This window comes from Parambassis ranga, chromosome 18, assembly GCF_900634625.1.
Source record: "Parambassis ranga chromosome 18, fParRan2.1, whole genome shotgun sequence".
Lineage (NCBI taxonomy): Eukaryota > Metazoa > Chordata > Actinopteri > Ambassidae > Parambassis > Parambassis ranga.
The window spans coordinates 1,499,908-1,523,515 of NC_041038.1; the positions used below are offsets into that span (position 1 = coordinate 1,499,908).

The window sequence follows — 23,608 nt, forward strand, 5'->3', positions numbered from 1 at the left end:
CTTATAGGCCAGGCCAGTGTGTGAACATGTGTAAGTGAGTGCTGTAAACATCATTAACTTGAATTAAGTGAAATCTGTCAGATAAATATGATTTAAACCAGCCTGGTGCTGTCCCTGTAATCCTAATCTCATGTTCTAATCTGTGTAATAAAATGTTGTTATTTATAGTGTCAAGGGCAGCACTGAGATCCAGTAGAACAAGTACAGAGACAAGTCCAAGGTCTGATGCCATGAGTCAACTTCAATTTGAATGTTAAAGTCCCCCACTATAATGACTTTATCTGTACTGAGCACTTAACCTGATAAGAAGTCTGAAAACCCGAGCAGGAACTCTGAATAAGCAGCAGCACATGGACAATACACTACAACAAGGCTTTACTGACTTTCAGCTTTGTGAGACAGGCTGAGTGAGACTCTCAAAAGAACTATGTGTAGATTTAGGTTTAGGATGAATCTAAAGACTGGAGTGGTAGATTGCTGCCACTCCTCCTCAGCCTGTGCCTCATTTAAAGCTAGTGTGCATTTATTTATTTTTTTAATTTATTTTAGATACTTTAGTAATCCCAGAGGGAAATTGTGGCGCGCCACAGGCTAGAGTGAAGTGTCTTGCCCAAGGACACACAACAAGAAAAACCACCAACCTTCCGGTTATTGGACAACCATGCTATCCCACTGAGCCACTGTTGCCCCTTATATAAGGTTATTTTGATTAATATACCGGTACCTTAACTTCCGTGCTTGATGGACTGTGAGAGGACATGAGACTGACACTGTTTCTATGAGATTATTAATCTTAAGTGTTACTCTGTGTTTTTACATTTTTAGTTAATGTGTTTTTAATGAAGCAGCTGAGCGGTAGAATAGAATAGAATATACTTTATTAATCCCTTTGGGAAGGTCCCTCAGGGAAAATTTTTTTTTGGCCTTGACCCTGGGTTGTCAGCTGGTTGGTTGTCTAATAAACTTTGCTATGTTGCCATACTAGAAATCAGAGCTGCAGGTGGACAAGTACAACTGATGACACCTGACCTTAGATTGTAAACCTTTATTTATCAACATTTCATTTGCTCAATGCTACACACAAAGTTTGTCTAGCAAAACAATACCCTTAAAATTAGTTTTAATTAACTTTTTAACTTTTTTAAAACCAGTTCTTCACAAGAAATGACAAGAAGTGCATCCATCCATACAGTGAGACAAACTACAGGTGCAAAATCTAACTTGGTTGAGTCTTTAAATGTAGCCCACACTTCTTCCTCGTCTCCCTCGGCCTCAGATCTGCATCTTCACAGGCTGACAGAGAAAAAGCAAACTAAACATGAGGCATATTATTTTTTCTGCATTGCTTTAAGGAACTCAAAGTTGCTTTAGACAGATAAGGAAACAGAAATCTGCCACATTTCAGCATAAAGGTGCTTGTCAATCTGCCATACAATCAAGTTACAAACAAATTGTAGAAACTAAGTGTAGAAATTTCATGAAGAGAGCAGTGTAAGATGGTCACACACTGTTGTAGAGGATATTTTGTCTGATAAAGATACCAATACAAATACTGATATTAATCTCATACAGTCTAATAACTAAGCTATTGAGAAATAATTTGGGATTAGAATGCACTACTGTAGAGGTGCATGATTGAAATGGAATGGTTTGTTCAACATCTTCACCATTTGTTAAAAAATAATGAGCATCTTTTGGTTGAGAAGGTGTGTCCATCTTTTTTTTTTAGCACTGATCAGTTTAAGAAGAATAAATACATCAAGCAATAAACAACAATAGTTATAAATAGTTTAGAAGGCAGCAAAAAGTCATAAGAGAAAATGTTTTAAAATCAGTATTCAGTACATGATTCACACATCCCAGGATGTCCTGATCTGAGGTCTGCTGATTCTCAACTGTGGAAGATAAAAACACAAAGCTGCAATTATGAGAAAAAGCTGTTCTCAAACTGTGAAGACACCCCCCTCTTCTGCAAATGTGTACTGACCGGCTGACTGGGTAAGTCTCTTAGGGGTAAGGCTGGACCACCAGACTGTGAGTAATCACTGTGAGAAAATGGAGCGTTGTATCTTTGTACTGGAGGAAATGGGTTCTGTTGAGGTGGTTCGGTCAGTTGGTAGGCAGGTGCAGGTCTGTTGTAAAAACATGGATCCTCACTGTAGGCAGGAGTTGCTTCTTTCATGAATGAGGGGTTTTTGTGATCTCCTACAAGCAGCATAACAATGAGAGGTTAGGAGAGACAAGAATATAACTTCTGTAAAAGTTGTTATTCGTCTCTTTTCTTCTGACTGTGAATGTCTTATGTCCACACAAAAAGGAACTGTGCAAGAGAGAGCCTGAACAATCAGCAAGCAGACAGTGGAAAAGAAAACCTTTTAACAGGAAGAAACCATGAGCTCACAAGGGCGCATCCACCCAGACCCATCCCATCCATCTACCCCAGTGGTGTAGAGACGACAGGAGGTGGGGAAATTGCTCAGTAGATCATAAGCGCTTTATATCGAACTGCATTAGGCTATTTATTCACACCACATTGATACAGCGGCGGAACACCATTACACTAAATATTGATTGAAATGGTTAAAACCCTGGAGTTGATAATGAGATATAAAGAATGTTTATTGGAAATTTGGAAGTTTGTGACACTTTTGGATAATTAAACATGCTCCGGTTAAAAATTACCCCTGATCTAAAGGATATAATGACTGAAAATCTCTTACCTATTATACAGAAAATTGAGAGTAATTTACAAAACTGGAGTAAATTAAGATTGTCCTTATTGGGTAAAACAAATGTTTTAAAAATGATAACGGTCCCACAAATTAATTATGTCACATATCTTTTACCATTAAGCTTCCCTTCCCCACTGTTAACAAGACTTAATAAAACAATAAATACCTTTTTGTGGGCAAACAAAAGACCCTCTTTTAATAGAACTAAACTATGCGCTGCTAGAGAGGATGGGGGTCTCAATTTACCAAGAATGGACTGGTACCACTATGCCTTTTCACTTAGTCAGCTGTCTAAAATATATTCTATGGAGGACCAAGTGCCCACCTGGGTCTTAATTAAAAAAAGGATCTTGGGGAACCTTTCCCTATACAGGCCTTTATCTCACAAACTGGGGGAGAAATACCTTTTAGAAAGCCAATGTTGATGTTTGCAAGGGAAACTTGGAGTGTTTCGCATCGAGTCACAGAGTCACTTCATTGCTTTAGTAAAAAATCTTCACTGTGGCATAATAATCTATTGAAGATAGGGTAGAGAACAGTCTTTTGGAAAATATGGCCAGAGGCAGGAATTATTTTTATTGAAGATGTTTTTGAGGATGGGAAAATTATGCCATTTGAACAGATAAGGGACAAATATAAATTCCCCAATAATGATTTTTGGAAGTACCTTCGTCTGAGGAGTTGCATAACAGATAGTTTAAAGAAGTACCCTCTGGTGTCCCATACGGTGATACAGGAAATATTCAAGAGGAGTGGGCTAGCTAAGGGAAGGGCATCAAGACTTTATAGCACTATGAGGCAGTTTTACCCACCAAAATCAGAGGGGCTTAGGAGAATTTGGCAGGAGGATTTGAGGGAAGAGATATCGAATGATAGATGGTAGGATATTATCAGTTCTTGGCATAGGACATCAAGGGAAGTACAGACTCGATTGATCACATATAGGATCATTCACAGGAACTACTGGACTCCCTTGAAGATGGCAAGACTGAAGTTGCGAGAATGTGCTGGAGATGGAAACATGACCGAGGCACGTTCATACCTATGCTGTATGAGTGTAAAATGACTTTGGGAAGACATAATAGTATTTCTTAACAAAACTCTGAGAACAGAACTACAGAAAAGTCCGGCCCTATGCATACTTGGCCTAATTACTGAGGGGGTTAAACTATCAATCCATTAAACTCAGTGGTGCGGACTAGCACTCATCACAGGGTGCAGGATTGTTCTTATGCATTGGAAGAAATACCATCCCCTTTAATGAGTGGCTGGGTGAAATGAAATAGCTAGCTATGAAAAATTAATTTTTAAACTGAACAACAGGCAGAATGTTTTTGTAAAAATGTGGGGCCCCTACATGGATTTGATGTCAACCAGCTAATTAGTGCAGAAGATTATATGGAAGCAACAGGGAGAAATACTGTACATAAGGTTTGCCATTGTATCCCCCCCCTTTTTTGTTTTCTTTTTAACTATAGTGATCTGAGCAATACTGTATGATTGAGTTGCTTGCCCTGTATAATTTATTTATTTATTTTATTTAATCTATTTTTTTTACCATTTGTTTTGTTGTTGCTGCCTCTGTTATTGTTCATTTGTTAAAGAAGAAAGACAATAAAAAAGTGAATTGTAAAAAAAAACATGCTTCGGTTGAAATTGACCTTACACATTATTGCTGTTACTAAGAAACAAACATAACAGGAGGGTTAGATGAGGTAGATAAATAGATATTGATCCCCAAGGGAAAATTCAGGTATCCAGTAGCAACATTTGATAAGATAAGATTTGCATAAGGGTATAAACATAGGGTACTAAAATAAAAAGCAAATGAGGGCATGTACAAAACAGACGCTGGGTGCCAGGATCAGATGTGCAAAAATATAAAAGGTATTTATTAATTTACTTAAGTTCAGATAGCAAACTTGTCTCCTGGTTATTTAGTCATCTTAACATATATTTTCTTTTATCTATGCTCATACCCATACCCTGCCAGGGTATTTATAATACATAAACTTACCAGCCTTATATATGTTATTTGAGGAACCGGATCTTGACCACTCAAAGTCTTCATTTAGCCACTGGTTCACCAGTTTCTCTTTAATGTCTTTCTTGCTACAGAAAAAAATAAAAAAAATATATATTTCACTCAGCTTTCATTACAAAAACATCACAGACATCATACTTGGCTGTAAAGAAACTGATTTTAATTTGTGGTAAGAGTATCTGCCAACAAACTGCCCCAAACTTTCTCCATATGATTTTAGCCCTAACATTTTAACCGTCATATGCCACAAATCTCTGAGTGGTTTACAAGAAAAAACATCATTTAGCTTAGAAACTCCTGTTCACACTTTACTAATAGGCCTGAAGTACTAATGTCTGTCTGCATTAAGTAAATCTCTGTCATCAATTTGCCATGAAATATTAATGTGAAAAATCAATATATATGTGAAAAGACTTTACGGCTTACTGTGTTTGTCTTTGTTTGTTGATGAGCACGTATGCAGCCATGGCTCCTACAGTCACCAACAAGAATGCGAGCGTGGCACTTAGTCCTGCATAAAATGCGGTCTTCTGTATAGGGTAAGCACAGCTATCACCCAAGTACCAAATGGAATCAATTCCTTGACACCTGAAAAGATCAAAGTCAATGGTGTGTGAATAAACTCAATCATTTTAAATTAAAGATAAAATAAAAGAAATCGTTTAGATTGCAATTAAAACTGAATTAAACTGTGTTAATCAATTGCTGGTAGCACATTTTACAACATTTGGTGAAAAGATGATTCTATTATCTTTAGCAAATATTTCCACAGACAGATGACAATTAAAGATAACTTCACTCCAAAATGCATCTGTTTTTTTTTTAATTCCACCATCAGGGGGCACCAAAGTCTGGAATAGTTATATTATATTACCTCAACTTCAAGCTACCAGTTAGAACCTGCTGCATACTAGACTAGATGCAGTCATAGACAAAAACACTGGTTCTGTTCAGTAAAATAAAATAAAATAAAATAAAATAAAATAGGTGATCAAAGTCACAAAATGAGGTACTTACTCACAAATAGGCCCGGTGCCCAGGTAAACCCTGCAGATTCCCTTATTGAAACATATTCTGGGAGATGAATGACGAAGGCTACATGCAGTCAAACAAACGTAGCTCCCATCTACAGCTACAGCTTGATAGTATTGAGCAAGTACTGGATCACCCACTTGTTGGCATACAGCTAATGAGAGACAAAGACATCCAAGTCAACTTTTGTTTTGCTAAAAATGTACTTACACAAAGAAAAAAACCTCTGTATTTGCTACATTAAGTTTTCTCTTTTAACTTATTATTTTGGTAAATGTGTGAAATAAAAGTGACAGACTAATTTAGCTCAGTACATACACCAACACACTGCATTAATACTTACATTCAGTGTCTGGCTCTGTTGCATTCAATGTCGGCTCAGTTGTGACATTGTATGGACAATCAACTGAAAAAAAAACAACAAAAGAAATATAAATAGATTGTGTAAAATAAATACATAAAAGAGCAAAAATATCCATCAACACTTTCTGATAAAACAAAAAACCAAGTTTAACCCTCTGAATCCCATAAACATACTGTGCTTTGAAATGTTTGATATAATACATTATATTGCAGTCAACAATGAGCCCAAACTGAATCAACACATGACATGAAACACTTCAGAGGGTTAAGCCAAATTTGTATGTAATAAAGCAATTTGATGTTTTTTTCTGCCTCACCTGTGCAGTCAACAAGTGCATTTACAGCACCCTTTACATCCTCAAAAGTCCTGTTGTATATGTCGCCTGAGGAGCCGTTGTTGGGTATTACCAAAACCACATCATGAGTGACACTAACACTGAGGCAAAAGGAACATTATTCAAACATGTATGCTTCAGAAGTTAAAAAAACATTGAGAGGGTAAAAATAAATAAGGAAATATATAAGTTTGCAAGCACTATTTAGATAATATGTACCAAACTAGTTACAATTTCAGTTACATGAAATATATGCAAATTGAAAAATGCTAAATTGAGTAATGTTAGTATTGTACATTAGTACTAATTACCCTTCTGGTCCTGGAGTGTTGTAGGAATCCATGTCATCAGCTGATATTTTCAGCTGCAATAAAAACAGAACCATTATTGACCTGTGTTACCATTTCAAGTCAATATCTAGAAGGAAGTGCATGCTGAATTGGTTTACCTCAGTGTGATCTGACAATCTGACCGAAGAGCCTCCACGCCTAACAAAATCAGAGAAAAGCAAAGTACATTTGGTTCAAACAAATTACTACTGTTAAAGTTTTTGTATTGTATACTGTATTCAATCTTACCTGATATTAATTACAACAACTCCTTGGAAGTTTTGAATTCTTTTAGTAAACCTGTAATAGGTTTCCATCTGAAACAGTAATAATATTGTTTTAAAGAGAGGATAGAGGAACACCAGTGAATAAAATTGCTAATATTGTGCTCTCATTTACTGTACCCTTTGAGTGAAGTTTCTGACAAAGTCTTTGTATTCAGTTGAGGCTGGGTTTTCATATTGTGCATTGTATACTTCATTAATAACCACATTGACCACCACCGATTGGTTATATGTTACTGCAAAGAAATTGAAACACATCAGAAAACATGTCTGAATACATTGAAACCTGCTTGCATGATCAACTTTGTTTTTGGACGGAATTTACAAGAAGTTCACAGTACCTGGTTGCAATGCTTCTGCAAACTGGCAAAACTCTCCACTAAATCCAGACGGACATGAGCAATTTACTCCATTAAAAGTACCACCATTTTGGCATTCAATTGGTTTAACTGTTGTTGTGCTTTGTGTTGTGGTTGTTGTGGGAGATTGAGTTGTTGATTGTAAGGTTGATTCAGAAATTGTGGTCATCTTAGTAGGCTCGGGATCTATTTCAGTGGACATAGTGGGTTCAGGGACTGATGTTGTCCCTGTAGGGTCAGAGGTGCCTGAATCAGTTGGGTCTGTTGGCCCAACTGTTGAGCTTGTGCCAACAGGTTCAGATGTTCCAGAGTCGGTAGAACTTGTGGGGTCCGTTGAAACAGTGGTGTCACTGGGTTGCGTAGTTGATGTGTCGGTCTCAGTGGTTGATTCAAATATTGTGGTTGTGTCTGTAGACTCAGAAGTATCTATTTCAGTGGACATGGTTGGTCCAGGGGTTGATGTTGTCCCTGTTGGGTCAGAGGTGCCTGAATCCGTTGGGTCTGTTGGCCCAACTGTTGAGCTTGTACCAACAGGTTCAGATGTTCCTGAGTCGGTAGAACTTGTGGGGTCCGTTGAAACAGTGGTGTCAATAGGTTGCATAGTTGATGTGTCAGTCTCAGTGGTTGATTCAAATATTGTGGTTGTGTCTGTAGACTCAGAAGTATCTATTTCAGTGGACGTGGTTGGTTCAGGGGTTGATGTTGTCCCTGTAGGGTCAGAGGTGCCTGAATCCGTTGGGTCTGTTGGCCCAACTGTTGAGCTTGTACCAACAGGTTCAGATGTTCCTGAGTCGGTAGAACTTGTGGGGTCCGTTGAAACAGTGGTGTCACTAGGTTGCATAGTTGATGTGTCAGTCTCAGTGGTTGATTCAAATATTGTGGTTGTGTCTGTAGACTCAGAAGTATCTATTTCAGTGGACGTGGTTGGTTCAGGGGTTGATGTTGTCCCTGTAGGGTCAGAGGTGCCTGAATCAGTTGGGTCTGTTGGCCCAACTGTTGAGCTTGTACCAACAGGTTCAGATGTTCCTGAGTCAGTAGAACTTGTGGGGTCCGTTGAAACAGTGGTGTCACTAGGTTGTGTAGTTGATGTGTCGGTCTCAGTGGTTGATTCAAATATTGTGGTTGTGTCTGTAGACTCAGAAGTATCTATTTCAGTGGACGTGGTTGGTTCAGGGCTTGATGTTGTCCCTGTAGGGTCAGAGGTGCCTGAATCCGTTGGGTCTGTTGGCCCAACTGTTGAGCTTGTACCAACAGGTTCAGATGTTCCTGAGTCGGTAGAACTTGTGGGGTCTGTTGAAACAGTGGTGTCACTGGGTTGCGTAGTTGACGTGTCAGTCTCAGTGGTTGATTCAAATACTGTGGTTGTGTCTGTAGACTCAGAAGTATCTATTTCTGTGGACGTGGCTGGTTCAGGGGTTGATGTTGTCCCTGTAGGGTCAGAGGTGCCTGAATCCGTTGGGTCTGTTGGCCCAACTGCTGAGCTTGTACCAACAGGTTCAGATGTTCCTGAGTCAGTAGAACTTGTGGGGTCCGTTGAAACAGTGGTGTCACTAGGTTGCGTAGTTGATGTGTCGGTCTCAGTGGTTGATTCAAATATTGTGGTTGTGTCTGTAGACTCAGAAGTATCTATTTCAGTGGACGTGGTTGGTTCAGGGCTTGATGTTGTCCCTGTAGGGTCAGAGGTGCCTGAATCCGTTGGGTCTGTTGGCCCAACTGTTGAGCTTGTACCAACAGGTTCAGATGTTCCTGAGTCGGTAGAACTTGTGGGGTCTGTTGAAACAGTGGTGTCACTGGGTTGCGTAGTTGACGTGTCAGTCTCAGTGGTTGATTCAAATACTGTGGTTGTGTCTGTAGACTCAGAAGTATCTATTTCTGTGGACGTGGCTGGTTCAGGGGTTGATGTTGTCCCTGTAGGGTCAGAGGTGCCTGAATCCGTTGGGTCTGTTGGTCCAACTGCTGAGCTTGTACCAACAGGTTCAGATGTTCCTGAGTCGGTAGAACTTGTGGGGTCTGTTGAAACAGTGGTGTCACTGGGTTGCGTAGTTGATGTGTCAGTCTCAGTGGTTGATTCAAATATTGTGGTTGTGTCTGTAGAGTCAGAAGTATCTATTTCAGTGGACGTGGTAGGTTCAGGGGTTGATGTTGTCCCTGTAGGGTCAGTGGTGCCTGAATCAGTTGGGTCTGTTGGCCCAACTGTTGAGCTTGTACCAACAGTTTCCGATGTTCCTGAGTCGGTAGAACTTGTGGGGTCCGTTGAAACAGTGGTGTCACTGGGTTGCGTAGTTGATGTGTCGGTCTCAGTGGTTGATTCAAATATTGTGGTTGTGTCTGTAGAGTCAGAAGTATCTATTTCAGCGGACGTGGTTGGTTCAGGGGTTGATGTTGTCCCTGTAGGGTCAGAGGTGCCTGAATCCGTTGGGTCTGTTGGCCCAACTGTTGAGCTTGTACCAACAGGTTCAGATGTTCCTGAGTCGGTAGAACTTGTGGGGTCCGTTGAAACAGTGGTGTCACTGGGTTGCGTAGTTGATGTGTCAGTCTCAGTGGTTGATTCAAATATTGTGGTTGTGTCTGTAGACTCAGAAGTATCTACTTCAGTGGACGTGGTTGGTTCAGGGGTTGATGTTGTCCCTGTAGGGTCAGAGGTGCCTGAATCCGTTGGGTCTGTTGGCCCAACTGTTGAGCTTGTACCAACAGGTTCAGATGTTCCTGAGTCGGTAGAACTTGTGGGGTCCGTTGAAACAGTGGTGTCAATAGGTTGCATAGTTGATGTGTCAGTCTCAGTGGTTGATTCAAATATTGTGGTTGTGTCTGTAGACTCAGAAGTATCTATTTCAGTGGACGTGGTTGGTTCAGGGGTTGATGTTGTCCCTGTAGGGTCAGAGGTGCCTGAATCCGTTGGGTCTGTTGGCCCAACTGTTGAGCTTGTACCAACAGGTTGTATACTGTCTGTAGAGTCAGAAGTATCTATTTCAGTTTTGAGAACTAAATAACTCCTTGGAAAAAAAGGCTTATTCACGACAGTATTCACAATAACAATATAAGCAATATAAGCAGATACAAGCAATAACTCTATAGAGTCTACCAAAGTCTTACATTCTACACGTCCTTTAATGGTTTCATCAGAGCACATATGACGGAGCAGCAGTGGCTCAGTGGTAGTGCAGGGTTGTCCAATAACCGGAATCCCAACTCCCAACTCCTCCCTAGTCATTGTTGTGTGTCCTTGGGCAAGGCACTTTACCTGCACTGCCTCCAGTGCACTCACTGGTGTGGTGCTCCTTGCTGGTCATTGTATGACACTGCTTGGCTTGGCAGCAGCCTTAAACAATTTCCCTCTGGGATTATTAAAGTATTTAAAAAAAATGTGCATGTGATGTGGTGTGCAAGAAAATCATGGCCGCAATTTTCTGGTGCTTTTTTCTTCAGGGAGGAATAATAGATTTAACTTGCTTTTATATCAAATTGCGAGACATCTGCACAAACGGCATTTAAAAAGGATTGCTGTAGCAGCAGCTTAAAATGTCTACATGTAGAATGCACCAAGGAGAAGCATGCCCTTGTCAGACATGGAGAAAAGTGACCATAAACGGCTATCACACACATGAGATTACCCAATTATGAAAAATTAAAAGCAATCAGTGACATCCTTTTTTGGAATATACAATTAACTGTATCGCTCAAAAGTATGCATTTTGTCACATTACTGTCAAAGAAAAAAAAGATTTGTATGACTGGAAACTTACCATCAGCAGAATACAAGCAGATGAGTAAAGCAGAGATAAGAAGGAAATAGGAAGAAATCGCCATTTCCAGATTACATTCCAGTCAGCAGTGTACAACAGGAATTTCAGTTTCAAATGCTGAGAATACAAAATGGCCAAATGTCTTTACCAGCACTTGCTTGGTAATATGACTGATTTTAGTGGGTGAACTCTTTGTTATAGTACCCACCTAGTGTCAAAGTGTAGAGGAGTGTCCTAGATAGCTGGACTGAGATAAGAGCAATATGATACTATAAAATGATTGGAACATGACATGACGTTTATTGCATGTAGTCACCTCTGTTATATCTCCACAGTTATATACAGTGTGGAGGTACTGTGGTGGGTAACATAGCAGCTGTTGTAACCAAAGTGGTGCCATGCTGGTGGAATTGGCCATTGTAGTCCAGACCAATAATCATCCTTAGTTATCACACACCTTATCTCCCCTACCTTCTTCCCCTTTTTGGGCATGCTCCTCTTAGCTCAAAACAAGTATTTTGAGGCCACAAAGATACAGTGCATTATAGTGCTTATGGGAGGTTCCACAGTTGTCATAGTCAAACGGGGACCCTTTTCTGTCCTAAAAGAGTACCCGTGGTTGTGGATTAGATATGGAGCCATCAACTAAAAATGTTATACATGTCACACAACTGTGTCTTAATAGACCCCCAAAAAAAAGTTTTTTGCGGGGGTTTGACAGCAAAGAAACTGACACAGAGAGGAGTCGAACAAGGTTGAGACATATCTCAAGTTATGAGGCACCATTAACTATTTCAGTAAAGTGACTAATGGACCTTGACCCATTCTTACCAACGTGACAAGTCTGTGACACTGGACCTGTTGGTATGGGAGACATGTTGATACAAAAGTGTCAGTGTCATGTTACCAGAAATGAAATCATGTCAAAATCTCAGTGAGTTACCTTAAGGGATTGTTAAACTGTCAACCTTGAGCGATCACTTCAGCCTGCACAAGGATGTCACACATACTCTGCTAGTAATTGGCCTTGCAAACTGGTCTTTATTGTATACATGTTGACAGATATTGAAGCATTTAGGCCCAAATTTGAGGGCTTGAACATGTTCAAATCTCTTTAATGATTGCCCAAATTCAGCCCCTGTAAAAAATTTTTGTATGCACATATTTCCTTTCCTTAAAACAGCAAAAATGTACCATCATCGTAGATACAACCTGCAAGCTTTCATCGACTCTCAGTGGCTTTTTGTGTTTACTTCATGGTTCATCGATTTGATTGGTTGACAACCTTAACAGATAAGCTTGCAGACGGCTCCTGTAATTAATTAGCTATTGTTTAAAAAGCCAACTTTTAAAGGTGGTTGTCTGGAACAAACCATTTGCAGCATCAGGTTAGCAGTCCTTAGCTGCTGTTCTGACAGCAGGTATCCAATATCAATGTCAACGTACTGACTCTTCCGCTTGCTATACAGACCATGACCAAATGTATGACTAGCTATCCTGTTAATATTATGAAGAGATAGTAATAGGATCTAAATTTCATAACTGCTCATGTAGAGGTTAGGCCACTGAATGTTACTTTTGTTGTGACAACATAGATACAGAGTATGTAATATATACAGTATATAATAAACTATATAAAACACAAAATTATAGCAGAGGAACACTTGTATTAAGTTTTCCCAGCGAGTAAATGACACATTTTTCTGCTGAGATTACACAATTTATACCGTGACAAATAACACGTAAACACATCACCACTGCTTTATTTTATCACCTGATTGGCTGTCATGGCAATGACACTTCACTCATACTTCTCTATCGCCATACAGCAGTGGACTTTATTTCCTTCGTTGAAGTTAAAATGCCATAAAATAATCCACTACTTTATTTATAGCCATCCTCTTCTAGTAATAATTTACTTATTGAAGCTTTGGAAAGAAAAACAAACGTACATCTCTAACTGTGAACATTATATGCTCTGTGTTTCTGAAAGTTGTCATAAAAGTAATACCATAAAGATCCAATCTCAGATAGTAGTACCAGATTGTCAGTAAAAAAAAAAGTGTTTCCTCTTTGGTCATTGGTGGCCAAGCAGCGAAGCTGCAAGGAAATCAGAGGGATTGTCTGAGCAGAAGACTGTCTCTCTGACTCAATTACACTGTTACTTAAACCTCCTTCGCTGCTTGGCTACCTCATCACTGCTTGCAGATATATTTTGGAAATCTGATTCTTTAAGTTTTCTTGTTATAGAAAGTGACTGATTAATGCATCCAATCCACTGCAAAGTTTTTGTTTTAAAGTGGACTTTGAACAGGCCCAAATAATTTCTTTGGTTTTGTTTTACAATCTGGTGTTAGGGTTACATGTGATTTCCACATATTTTATTACATAGAGTACTAAAAGACATTTCCTGCATTGATGGTAACATTCCTCCACTAGTTTATCTCAAATGCAGTTAAATAAAAAATATATAGTAATATATCTATATAATACATAGTGGATACCATTAATCATAATCAATATATTTTCAACTGGAGGGGCTGAAAATAAAGATTAAATAGTTAAAACTGATTTTTAAACACACAAAAACACACCAAATTGCTTATAGCATCATTTATTTACATATAACAAGAACAGTTTTACAATTTAAATGGCCTAAATAAAAATGTAAAATTGTCAGACATCTTATATGCCATTCAGTGCCAAGTGACTGTCAGGTTTGATGCCCCATCATAACCTAATGCAAATTAATATTTTGTTGCTTATATACAGTACATCCTAAAAACCTGCATGTCTCTCTTTATTTAGATTTCCATCTACCTACGCCTGAGGAGTTTTAGTGGCACCATAAAAGGGTTAAGTGGGGGACAGAGACCAGCGTCGCCTGTCTGGCTGGATGTGGATGTTTGGGTCCCTGATGTTTGGCTTTGTTTATTTCCTCCACTGTCTGTGACATCACTGGTGGTGTTGTGATGACTGTTGGTCCCACTGACGTTTTGAACCCTCTGTGTTGATGCAGCCCTCTGTTCTGCAAACATGTCTTTTGCCATCTTGGAATCAGCAGGTGCAGAGAGGCACTTATACACCTAAAACACAGAGAGAAGGCCTGTCAGTGTAATGCATACTGTCTTACAAACCACACTCCTTTGGACAAAACATAGAGAGACAGCAATGAAAATGACACTGTCATGGAAAACTGGAGCTTGCACAATCTTAGACGTCATGACTTTAAGCAATAAACTGATAAATGACTAAAACGAGGACACAAAACTAGGGAGGCTCCCAGACAACAGCGCAGAGTTGTCATCTGTTGGTTAGAGGTCCATAGTGCATTCTAATTATTTCCTCTCTTACATGTTCTATATCCCTATATATATATCTAGATATATATATATATATCTAGATATATATATCTAGATATTGGGATGCCCTCTTCATCTAAGGCATTCCCCAGCTGTGACACATTTCTGGGAACGAACATATAAGCATATTATTTATTTTGTCTCCTAGAAATATATTATCAGGCCATGAAGGAGGAGTGGCAGCAACCCACCACTCTAATCTATAAATGATTTAGAGACCCTAATCTATTTAGGTCATTTAACAGTCTCAGCCTCTCTTGAACTGGATGTCAGAAAAGCCAGATCTGTTTGTTGTTGTGTAACACTCTCCTATTGCTTCTTATGCTGAGTTTCTTTCCATTTTTTCCTGATTTAGTGCTTAGTACAGATAAGATAGGTGACATTAACATATGTAACATAGATGACCCACCCACAGTTTTAACCACAACCTCAATATAAATAGCTGAAAAATATTATTACAGCAGCTGTCTGGAACACATTTGTGTAAGATGGCAAGACAAAGTAATCAAATTAATGACAGAGTGGAGATGGAGGACAGTTGAGGCCAGAAAATGCCCCATGCTACAAAGTAGGGGATAACAGAAATTACATTGTCAGCATTAGTTTATTTATCAAAACTACTAGATTTGGTTTAAAAATTGCTTTGTAAGACTTAAGTAACCCACTCCCATCTTTTTATCCTATTATCAGCTACCAAGACAGAGTTTGGCCCTGAACACCTTTAGACTGTATTATATAAATATGAGCAGAGGTCAGGTGTTATCCTGGAAAGCCAGACCTTTTTTTCTGTCCTGGTGAGGACTGGCTGATAGTAGTATTAAGACTGTACCTGGACCAGATGTTTGTGCAGTTTATTGCAGTCCAGCAGGGGAAGCTCCTCTGGAAGGGACATCAAAAGGTCCAACACTATAGCGCTCTCTGCAAGACAGTATAGGAAAACAAATTTCACTTGAGAAATAAGTCTAAGTAGAAGCCCACAGTAGAAACATGGATAGTAAGGAATGTATTGAGAATGCACAATATTTAAGTACCCAATAAAAAAAAAGGGTTGGTGCAATAATTCTGTAGTTGTATGCCATTATTATTCTAAGAAGTACAACCAGTGTTTCCCAGTGACAGTGACAGCCCCTGACAGTCTAACACTATTTAAAACGTGTTATCTGTGTAAGGATGTGTATCACAATTCATTTTGTTGACATTATTCTTACAATTATTCATAGATAAGTTTTTGTTCTTCCACATTTTAAAACTGTATTATTTGTCATTAATAACACTATATGTCTACAATGATTTATTGATGTGCCATGGTGATATATAGCGTATGTAATCCTCCTGCATAAAACCAGACTAAGAACATTCTCACAATGACTCTGAGGAAGGAGCAGACTAAAAGTTTCATCTGAGTGAGGAGGCGTGTTTGACCCCATTGGTTAGTGTGACACATTGTTTTAGGAGATGTGATTGGTTGACAGGAAAACATGTAAATATGTTCCTAATAATATAAACAGCATTGATTGGACAGTGACAGGGGCGTATTCACAAAGATTCTTGGTGAAATATGGTGAAATTCTAAGAACATTCTTAGAATTATGACATTTCTAAGAATTTCCTCTTACAGTTGATCCTAGTAAAGATAAAAGTGATTCACAAGCCCTTAAAAGAGGTCTTAAGGTGAACTACACCTTCACCTTTTAACCAATTGTTAAGAGAGGAGAGGAGGACTTTTAAGAGACTCACTTTTATTTGTTTAACAAGCATAACATGACGTTTAGCCTTGACTCTGAGTTGAATTGTTTTATAACTTTAACACAAGTTTGTGTTTTCACATCAACCCACAAATCCAATCCAGCAGATTGCTGGGCTGCCTACAACCAAAGCAGTCATGGGAAGAAAGGGCCACATCAGCCCCCTGACCTGATCTTACTGAGCGTCCAGCCCTGCTCACATGGTGCTTAAAATGACAATACATATTACATTTTACAATTTAAATCTTACCCATTGGGGGGAGATGACTGTCTTCACTGGGATTTTGGATTCGACTCAGGAACCGGTAGATCTTTTCAAATTCTACAACATACTTGTCACCAGTCATCGTGGGACTGTCCTTTGTTGTGTATTTGTTAGTTTGCATGAACCTGGTGGGAACAGCAGCAGTAGGGGTGCTAAATGGTGTTGCAATGGGGCTGGAGGAGCAGCTGAAGACAGCTGAACAGGGCTGGGCAACAGCAAGAGGTTTAGTATTGTTGCGGCTGGTACCAGAGGACAAAAGGATCATTTGAAGGCTTGGAGACACAGAGGTAGACGGGCTAGAGGTAGTGACGATGCTCGCATGGTTAACAGAGCTGCCAATGCTGTCAGTAGATCCTGCTTCTGCAGAGCGACAGCTGGGTCCTGTTGCAGGGCTCACCCTTGCTGAAGCAGACTGTGGGGATGCAGCCACTTTGCAGGAAGTAACAGGAGACCGGGTAGGGGATGACCATTGCTGCAATGAACAGATTTTGCTGTTGGCCGCTGTAACTACTTGGCATGGTGCTGGGAATCTTCTGGCTGGGCTTATAGCTGGTGCTGGACTCTTAAGCATCAGAAGAGAATGAGCTGTGTTGACTTCAGGATGCTGACCTATTGGGATACAAACATTATATTTTGAGAGTTGGAAGGAGGCTTAGTTTATATCATGATAACAGAGAAAAACATTAAAACATCACATGTCTGCAGCCATGGAAACATGCATCATAAGCCATCATTCATACTTCTGTCTGAGCCTCATCCTGTCCCTGTCACACTGGCCAGTTGTCTCTGTCTGAAGCAGTCAGTGTCTTCTGAATCACAAACATTTCAATATTACATCCCTCAACCCAACGTTTCAATCATCATGTTGAGCCATGAGAAGTACAGTATCATTACTGTCAGGTGATGAGCTGTTTGCATATTGGACATCTCTGGTAGTTGCATTCCCAAAATGCTTTTGTACCCTTCTGACATACATGTGATGTGCCTCCATATGTTTTTGGGTTATTGCTGTTGAAGTTTTAATTGCAAAATCCAAACAAATGCAGCTGTAAAAAATTACTATAAGAATCAGAATTACTTTATTTATCCCTGAGGGGAAATTCTTGAAATTTGGGGGCTTATACATTTTTGAAAAACATGATTTTGAAAAACAGTTTAAATAATGTAAGCTTCTTAAATAAAACTAGTATGTCTGGAAATGTTGTGTTAAAATTTATTTGATTCACTTTATGTGCTTCACTAAACAGAATGTGGAGCAGAAGAGTGACATTTTCATGCTAATAATTCTGTCTCCAATTGTATGTTTAGCTTTAGCAAATTTAAGCAGTTACTATTTTTTCATTATTAAACAGCAGCAGAACACGGCCTTGCAGTAGTTAGTACTGTCACCTCACAGCAAGAAGGTTCCTTGTTCAAGTCCTGCTGGGGGCTTTCTGTGTGGAGTTTGTATGTTCTCCCTGTGCCTGTGTAGGTGTTTTCCAGGTACTCCCACCCTCTAAAGACGTGCATGTTAGGTTAATTGGTAATTCGTAATTGCCCATAGGTGTGAGTGTATGTTGCCCTGTGATAGACTGCCGACCTGTCCAGGGTGTACCCCGCATTATATTTATACAGCGCTTTTTACAATCAGAATTGTCTCAAGGTGCTTAACAGACACCTAGAGCCTGAACCCCCCTAAGAGCAACAGTGGCAAGGAAAAACTCCCTTTTAACAGGAAGAAACCTTAAACAGGACCCAACTCATAAGGTAGAGGTAGAGGTAGAGGTAGAAAGGACAGAGGATGAAACAGAGAGGGAGAGAGAGAGGAACAAACATGCACAAACATCATACATTACAGAGAACAAACATGGTAGGTTGTTGATGTTGTCAAGCTGAAACTATTGTGTTTATATTATAGTTGATGTATATATCATGAGTTCATCACTAATAATAACTAAACCTCCCATGACTCTGAACTACAGGACAAAGTGGGTTCGGAGGATGAATGGATGGATGGATGGATGGATAAACAGCAGCACCCTGATAAAACACAATGTCCCTGTGGTGTGTCAATATATGCTGAAAATGATTTCTAACTTTAACGCAAATTTATTTCAACAACCAAGTTTTAGGTCCATACCTTGGACTGGCGAACAAGGACGTAGTATTATAGGAACAGTATGACGGACAGAGAGTGGTCTGTAGACCTGGGGAGGGTCAAAGTTCCTTAGTCTGCAAGGCTCTGTGGATGACACCATCAGCATCTGAGAATTAAAGAGGAGGAGGAGAAATGAGCGATTCAAGCTTCTGCCAGTGACACTCTAAGAGAATCAGTAACCAATGTCATTGCTATAAGCACAAATTCTATCTATCTATCTATCTATCTATCTATCTATCCCACTCTTTGTGTGATCTACCCAACCCCACAGATCAGTGAGTAAGTGTTTGTGTACCTGAGAGAAAGCACTGGAAATGTTCTCTTCCAGGGTTCCAGCCACAGCAGAGGCCACATGTGTCCACTCCTCAATGGGCTTTCTGACATTCCTCTCCTCCAACCTGTTCCTCCTCAGTGTGATGCCAGCACACAAGATCACTTTGTCTTTCAGGGCCTCCACCACAGCACGGATCTGAAGGAGTGAGTGGACAGTCCAAATGTCTTTCTTAAATAAATAAGGCCAATATCCGAGGGAGTACACTCTGTACACTTTTCATCTTACAAGATTATCGTTACAATTCAGAAATGCACTGCAGAGATGCATTATGTATATCACATAGACATAGTTGCATAGTTCCATTTGGTATACTGACAGACAATAAGGGACCCTATAAGAGTAGTCTTTCGATCAGGCCAGTGTTTTGTGTTTTTACCTTTACATGTTTCGACTGCTTCCTGCAGTCTTCTTCAGAAGTCACGTGATATTACTGGTGACGTGTCTGCCAGCTGATTTTATGCAGGTTGTGGCGCCATTCCCCCAGTACTCCAGGTAGTAGGGGAACAGCGCCACCGTTAGTCCGGCTTCTTCAGCACTGTGTCCCAGGTGTGGGACAGCAGTCTGGTCTCCTTAGTACAGTGTCCCAGGTGTGGGACAGTGTGAATGTCCCTTCGTCCCGGTTCACTGTTCTGAAGAAGACTGCAGGAATCAGTCGAAACATGTCAAGCTAAAAACACAAAACACTGGTCTGATCGAAAGAATACTCTTATGGTTTAAAAGGTGAAGACCAAATGAATCTTGTTGGAATAAAGAACCCTGTCTGTCATGAATCAGTAACAGAAGCAGACACTTGTGTCGGCTTACCTCTGAGAGGCTTCGCGTAGGCACACAGCTCTTCAGGTAAACATAGTCAATGTCTGCCTGGGTTCTTCCGGAGCTTCTCAGTACTTTCAGGGCATTCAGAAGCTTCCTTTGCTCCGGTCGCTGCCACTTTCTGGCCGAGTTACCTGCACTCCGCCGCGCCGGCACGGCCTTCAGGTTGCGATCCGGTTTAGTTCGAGTACGAGGGGGTGGCTTCATTTTGTCTCGGGCTGCTGATCACAAAGTAGCTGAGCTACAAGAACCTGCCGCGAAACAACCTCTGCTGGTTCGGCTTCTTGATAATTCTCTTACTAACCGGCCACGAGTTTGATTTCCTTGTTTTCCAAAAACTTTAACTATACATCTTATCCACGGACGAATTCTTCTGTAACGCAATATATCTTCCGATAGTAGATTTTCAGAATAAGAGTGCCAAAAAATATTTGTGACACCTTTGTTTTATTTTACACATATTAAACTTGTTAAACACACTCAATATGTGTTGTAAACCTTTTTATTAGATTCTTTTTATTCGATTTTTTTAAAGGTAGACAAAAATACTTATTTTTCCATTTTAAAATGAATAGTTATCTATAGATATAAGTAATTCAACTGATCGTTACTAAACACCGTAGTCAATAAAAAGTCATAAGAATTAATAAAATACTTAGCAGCACTTTAAACGTGTTGTACAACACCCAACTATGTCCTGTTAATTGTATTTGTATTTTATCTTGAAGGTCAGGGTTCTAATTGTTTCCGGGTCACAAGCAACCATGGAAAATCAGGACTGCCTGTATAAACGACATGTGCAAAACAAAAGGGAAAATGTACACATTGGAAACGTGTGAGAGATGAGCGGCACATGTGGTAATTATAAATATAGAGTCTTTGAGAACCGAACCACTATGAAAAAAAAAAGTATTTGGCAGCGGTGGGATTCGAACCCACGCCCCCGAAGAGACTGGAGCCTTAATCCAGCGCCTTAGACCGCTCGGCCACGCTACCCATAGAAAACACGCGTCCACCTTAGATACATAAATATATATATATATATATATATATATATATATATATATATATATATATATATATATGAAAAGTACAAATGGTCAAATACAACAAAAAAGAATTATAACAGAATCAACAACACTTGCTATCATTTGGTCTTCACCAGAATCCTGCTTGTCAGTCAGACTCTCCTGCCCAACTGCCTGAGCAAACATTTTCTCTTTTACTCTTTTCTGCTCTTTTCTGTCTGCTTTGCATATCCAAAACATATAGAATCAGAATCAGAATCACAATCATGTTTATTGCCATGTAAGTGAAGGGGGTTCACATTACTAGGAATTTGCCTTAGTGATTGGTGCATACAAAGAACATATAACAATTAACATGCAATAAGATAAAAACTGAGATAAAATTAAGTAAATAAACTAAAGTAAGGCTAAATTTACATGACAGACATGGCATAACAAACATACAATGAACAGAACATAAAATACTGTGCAGATGAATATAGGATCTCTTACTCCTCCTACTCCTCATACTTAGAATCTCCCCCAGGTCATGAGTGTGAGGATTCAAGTGTGTGATGGCTTAGGCAGTGAAGTTATTGCAAAATCTGGCTGTCCGGGACCACAAGACCTATTGCCAGATTTGAGCAGTGAGAACATGTGAAGTTTTAAGCCAGTTTAAATGTGCGATGTCCTGAATGGGGTAGAGAAAGTCCCAATGGTCTTTTTTGCATTTCTTTGCAACTCTGCTCTGTTATGCATTAACAGAAAACGGTAAAGATGGGATCCACCAGACAACATGCAAGTGCTGTTGCACTTGCTTTACCAGCAACACTGTATTTTGGGTTCATGATGTGCACCCCTTGGAACTTAGTGCTCTCAAACACCTTCACTGCTGCGTTGTTGATAAGCAGTGACTGAGATGGTTCTTCCTTAAGTCAAAGGTGATCTCTTTTGTTTTGTAAACCCTCAGGATCATCTTGTTCAGGCCCACCGTCTGCTCCAGCTCCTCTCTGTATGCCTGCTCATTGTTGTCCCAAATCAGGCCCACTACTACCATATTTGATGATTCAGTTTGTAGTGGCCCTGATGATGACACAGTTTTGGGTCATCATTGTGAAGAGCAGGGAGCTCGGGTTGCAGGTTTGAGGGAAGAAGGTGCTCAGAGTGGCCCACAGCACAGACTGATTCAGTTGTCGATGAAGATTCTCAGTCATCCAGGTCATCATACGTAGAGAAGATTGAAGCAAGGCGTCTGGACTTGTAGAGTTTTCTTGAAGACGTTTCGCTGCTCATCCAAGCAGCTTCATCAGTTCTAACTGTTTGGTGGGGAAACATGGTTTATATGTGGTTACAGACCTATGTGGGTGGGTCTGGGAAAAACTTAAAAAAAACTTACAAACAATAGCACTAAATGTTTCCATACTTACCTGTGATGTTCTGGCTGACTGGGCCAGGTGTGTCTAACGACTGGCTAACGACTATGAAACTGCCGGAGGGGGACTGGTTGACAGCCCTTTGTTCTTACTGTGAGTATGTGCAAACTTCCTGGGAATGGATGGAATCACTGCATTGTATGTGGTGGAAAGATGATGTCTGAGGCCACCACCTCTGTTAAGGGAAGGTTTTTCCAGCTTAACATAGATGGCTTCCTTGACTCCTCTTTCATACCACCTTTCCTCCCTGTCTAAAATGTGAGCATTGTTGTCCTCAAAGGAGTGTCCTTTGTCTTTGAGGTGGAGGTGAACAGCTGAGTCTTGTCCTGAGGAGGTGGCCCTCCTGTGCTGAGCCATTCTTCTGTGGAGTGGTTGTTTAGTTTCTCCAATGTACAGATCAGAGCATTCCTCACTGCACTGGACTGCATATATCACATTGCTGTGTTTCTCCCTGGGAATCTTATCCTTCGGGTGAACCAGTCTCTGTCTCAGTGTTGTCATAGGTTTGAAATGGACCGGGATGTCATGGTTGTTGAAGATCCTGCGGAGTTTCTCTGATACTCCTGACACATATGGAATGGAGATGTTCTTTCTCCGCCTGGTGTCGTCCTTCTTCTTGTTGTTGGGGGGTCTTGTTTTTGTGGCTTTGATAAGTGCCCACTTCGGGTAGCCACATGTTTGCAGGGCCTTCCTGATGTGGTGTTGCTCCTTCTTCTTCCCCTCTGAGCTGGTTGGTACAGTTTGTGCTCTGTGCTGCAGGGTCCTGATGACTCCCAGTTTGTGTTCCAGTGGGTGGTGTGAATCAAACAACAGGTACTGGTCCGTGTGTGTGGGTTTCCTGTACACTTCCACATTGAGGCTCCTGTCCTCCTCAATATGTACTGTGCAATCCAAGAAGGCCAGATTGTAATCCTTAGTGTCCTCCCGAGTGAACTTGATGTTGTTATCCACTGCGTTGATGTGTTCTGTGAACCGTTCCACTTCGTTGGTCTTGACCCAGGTGTCATCCACATATCTAAACCAGTGGGTGGGGGTGGTTCCAGGATAGGAACTCAGGGCTCTTCTCTCCACTTCTTCCATGTAGAGGTTGGCCACAATAGGAGACACAGGGGATCCCATTGCACAGCCGTGCTTCTGTCTGTAAAAGTTCCCATTGTACTGGAAATAAGTGGTGGTCAGGCAGAGGTCCAGCAGGTCACAGATGTGGTCTGGCGTTAGGTTGGTTCTCTCCTTGAGTGTGCTGTCTTGTGTGAGGCACGTCCTTACCATCTCTGTGGCTTCTGATGTAGGG

The 23,608-nt window shown here is 40.3% G+C and overlaps 2 protein-coding genes and 1 non-coding gene across 5 annotated transcripts; all 3 read right to left on the reverse strand.

The window, feature by feature from the left end:
• Positions 1-1,030: 1,030 nt before the first annotated feature.
• On the reverse strand, positions 1,031-11,372 carry LOC114451160 (mucin-2). 3 transcript variants are annotated; one of them, XM_028429734.1, is made up of 14 exons: positions 11,222-11,372; positions 7,461-10,424; positions 7,240-7,355; positions 7,085-7,152; positions 6,955-6,994; positions 6,818-6,870; positions 6,489-6,607; positions 6,152-6,214; positions 5,794-5,962; positions 5,203-5,364; positions 4,750-4,844; positions 1,988-2,205; positions 1,846-1,895; positions 1,031-1,293 (listed from the first exon to the last, which is right to left on the reverse strand). In XM_028429734.1, the coding sequence occupies exons 1-13, from the start codon at positions 11,283-11,285 to the stop codon at positions 1,851-1,853; spliced, it is 4,176 nt and encodes a 1,391-aa protein (XP_028285535.1). In that variant the 5' UTR covers positions 11,286-11,372; the 3' UTR covers positions 1,031-1,293; positions 1,846-1,850. The 3 variants fall into 3 exon arrangements, with proteins under 3 accessions (XP_028285535.1, XP_028285537.1, XP_028285536.1); XM_028429736.1 differs by lacking the exon at positions 1,031-1,293 and having other exon boundaries at positions 1,305-1,895; positions 7,461-10,046; XM_028429735.1 differs by lacking the exon at positions 1,031-1,293 and having other exon boundaries at positions 1,305-1,895; positions 7,461-10,286.
• Positions 11,373-13,926: 2,554 nt separating this feature from the next.
• On the reverse strand, positions 13,927-20,266 carry snapc2 (small nuclear RNA activating complex, polypeptide 2). Its single transcript, XM_028429294.1, has 6 exons — positions 19,869-20,266; positions 19,026-19,199; positions 18,713-18,836; positions 16,579-17,202; positions 15,413-15,501; positions 13,927-14,307 (listed from the first exon to the last, which is right to left on the reverse strand). The coding sequence occupies exons 1-6, from the start codon at positions 20,082-20,084 to the stop codon at positions 14,038-14,040; spliced, it is 1,497 nt and encodes a 498-aa protein (XP_028285095.1). The 5' UTR covers positions 20,085-20,266; the 3' UTR covers positions 13,927-14,037.
• Positions 20,267-20,791: 525 nt separating this feature from the next.
• trnal-aag (transfer RNA leucine (anticodon AAG)) lies at positions 20,792-20,873 on the reverse strand. Its single transcript has one exon. It is a non-coding gene; the product is annotated as a tRNA-Leu (tRNA).
• Between the last annotated feature and the right edge of the window lie 2,735 nt (positions 20,874-23,608).

Bases quoted from the DNA above. Each gene is read 5' to 3' on its own strand.
- LOC114451160 (XM_028429734.1), bottom strand. From the start codon at position 11,285: ATGGCGATTTCTTCCTATTTCCTTCTTATCTCTGCTTTACTCATCTGC. The intron at 6,871-6,954 runs GTAAACCAATTC...TTTTTATTGCAG, and splicing joins GATTGTCAGATCACACTGAG to CTGAAAATATCAGCTGATGA. The intron at 6,215-6,488 runs GTGAGGCAGAAA...TTTTTTTTTCAG, and splicing joins TGCACTTGTTGACTGCACAG to TTGATTGTCCATACAATGTC.
- snapc2 (XM_028429294.1), bottom strand. From the start codon at position 20,084: ATGAAGCCACCCCCTCGTACTCGAACTAAACCGGATCGCAACCTGAAG. The intron at 18,837-19,025 runs GTACACAAACAC...TTTAATTCTCAG, and splicing joins TTTCCAGTGCTTTCTCTCAG to ATGCTGATGGTGTCATCCAC. The intron at 17,203-18,712 runs GTATGGACCTAA...GTATCCCAATAG, and splicing joins TCCTTGTTCGCCAGTCCAAG to GTCAGCATCCTGAAGTCAAC.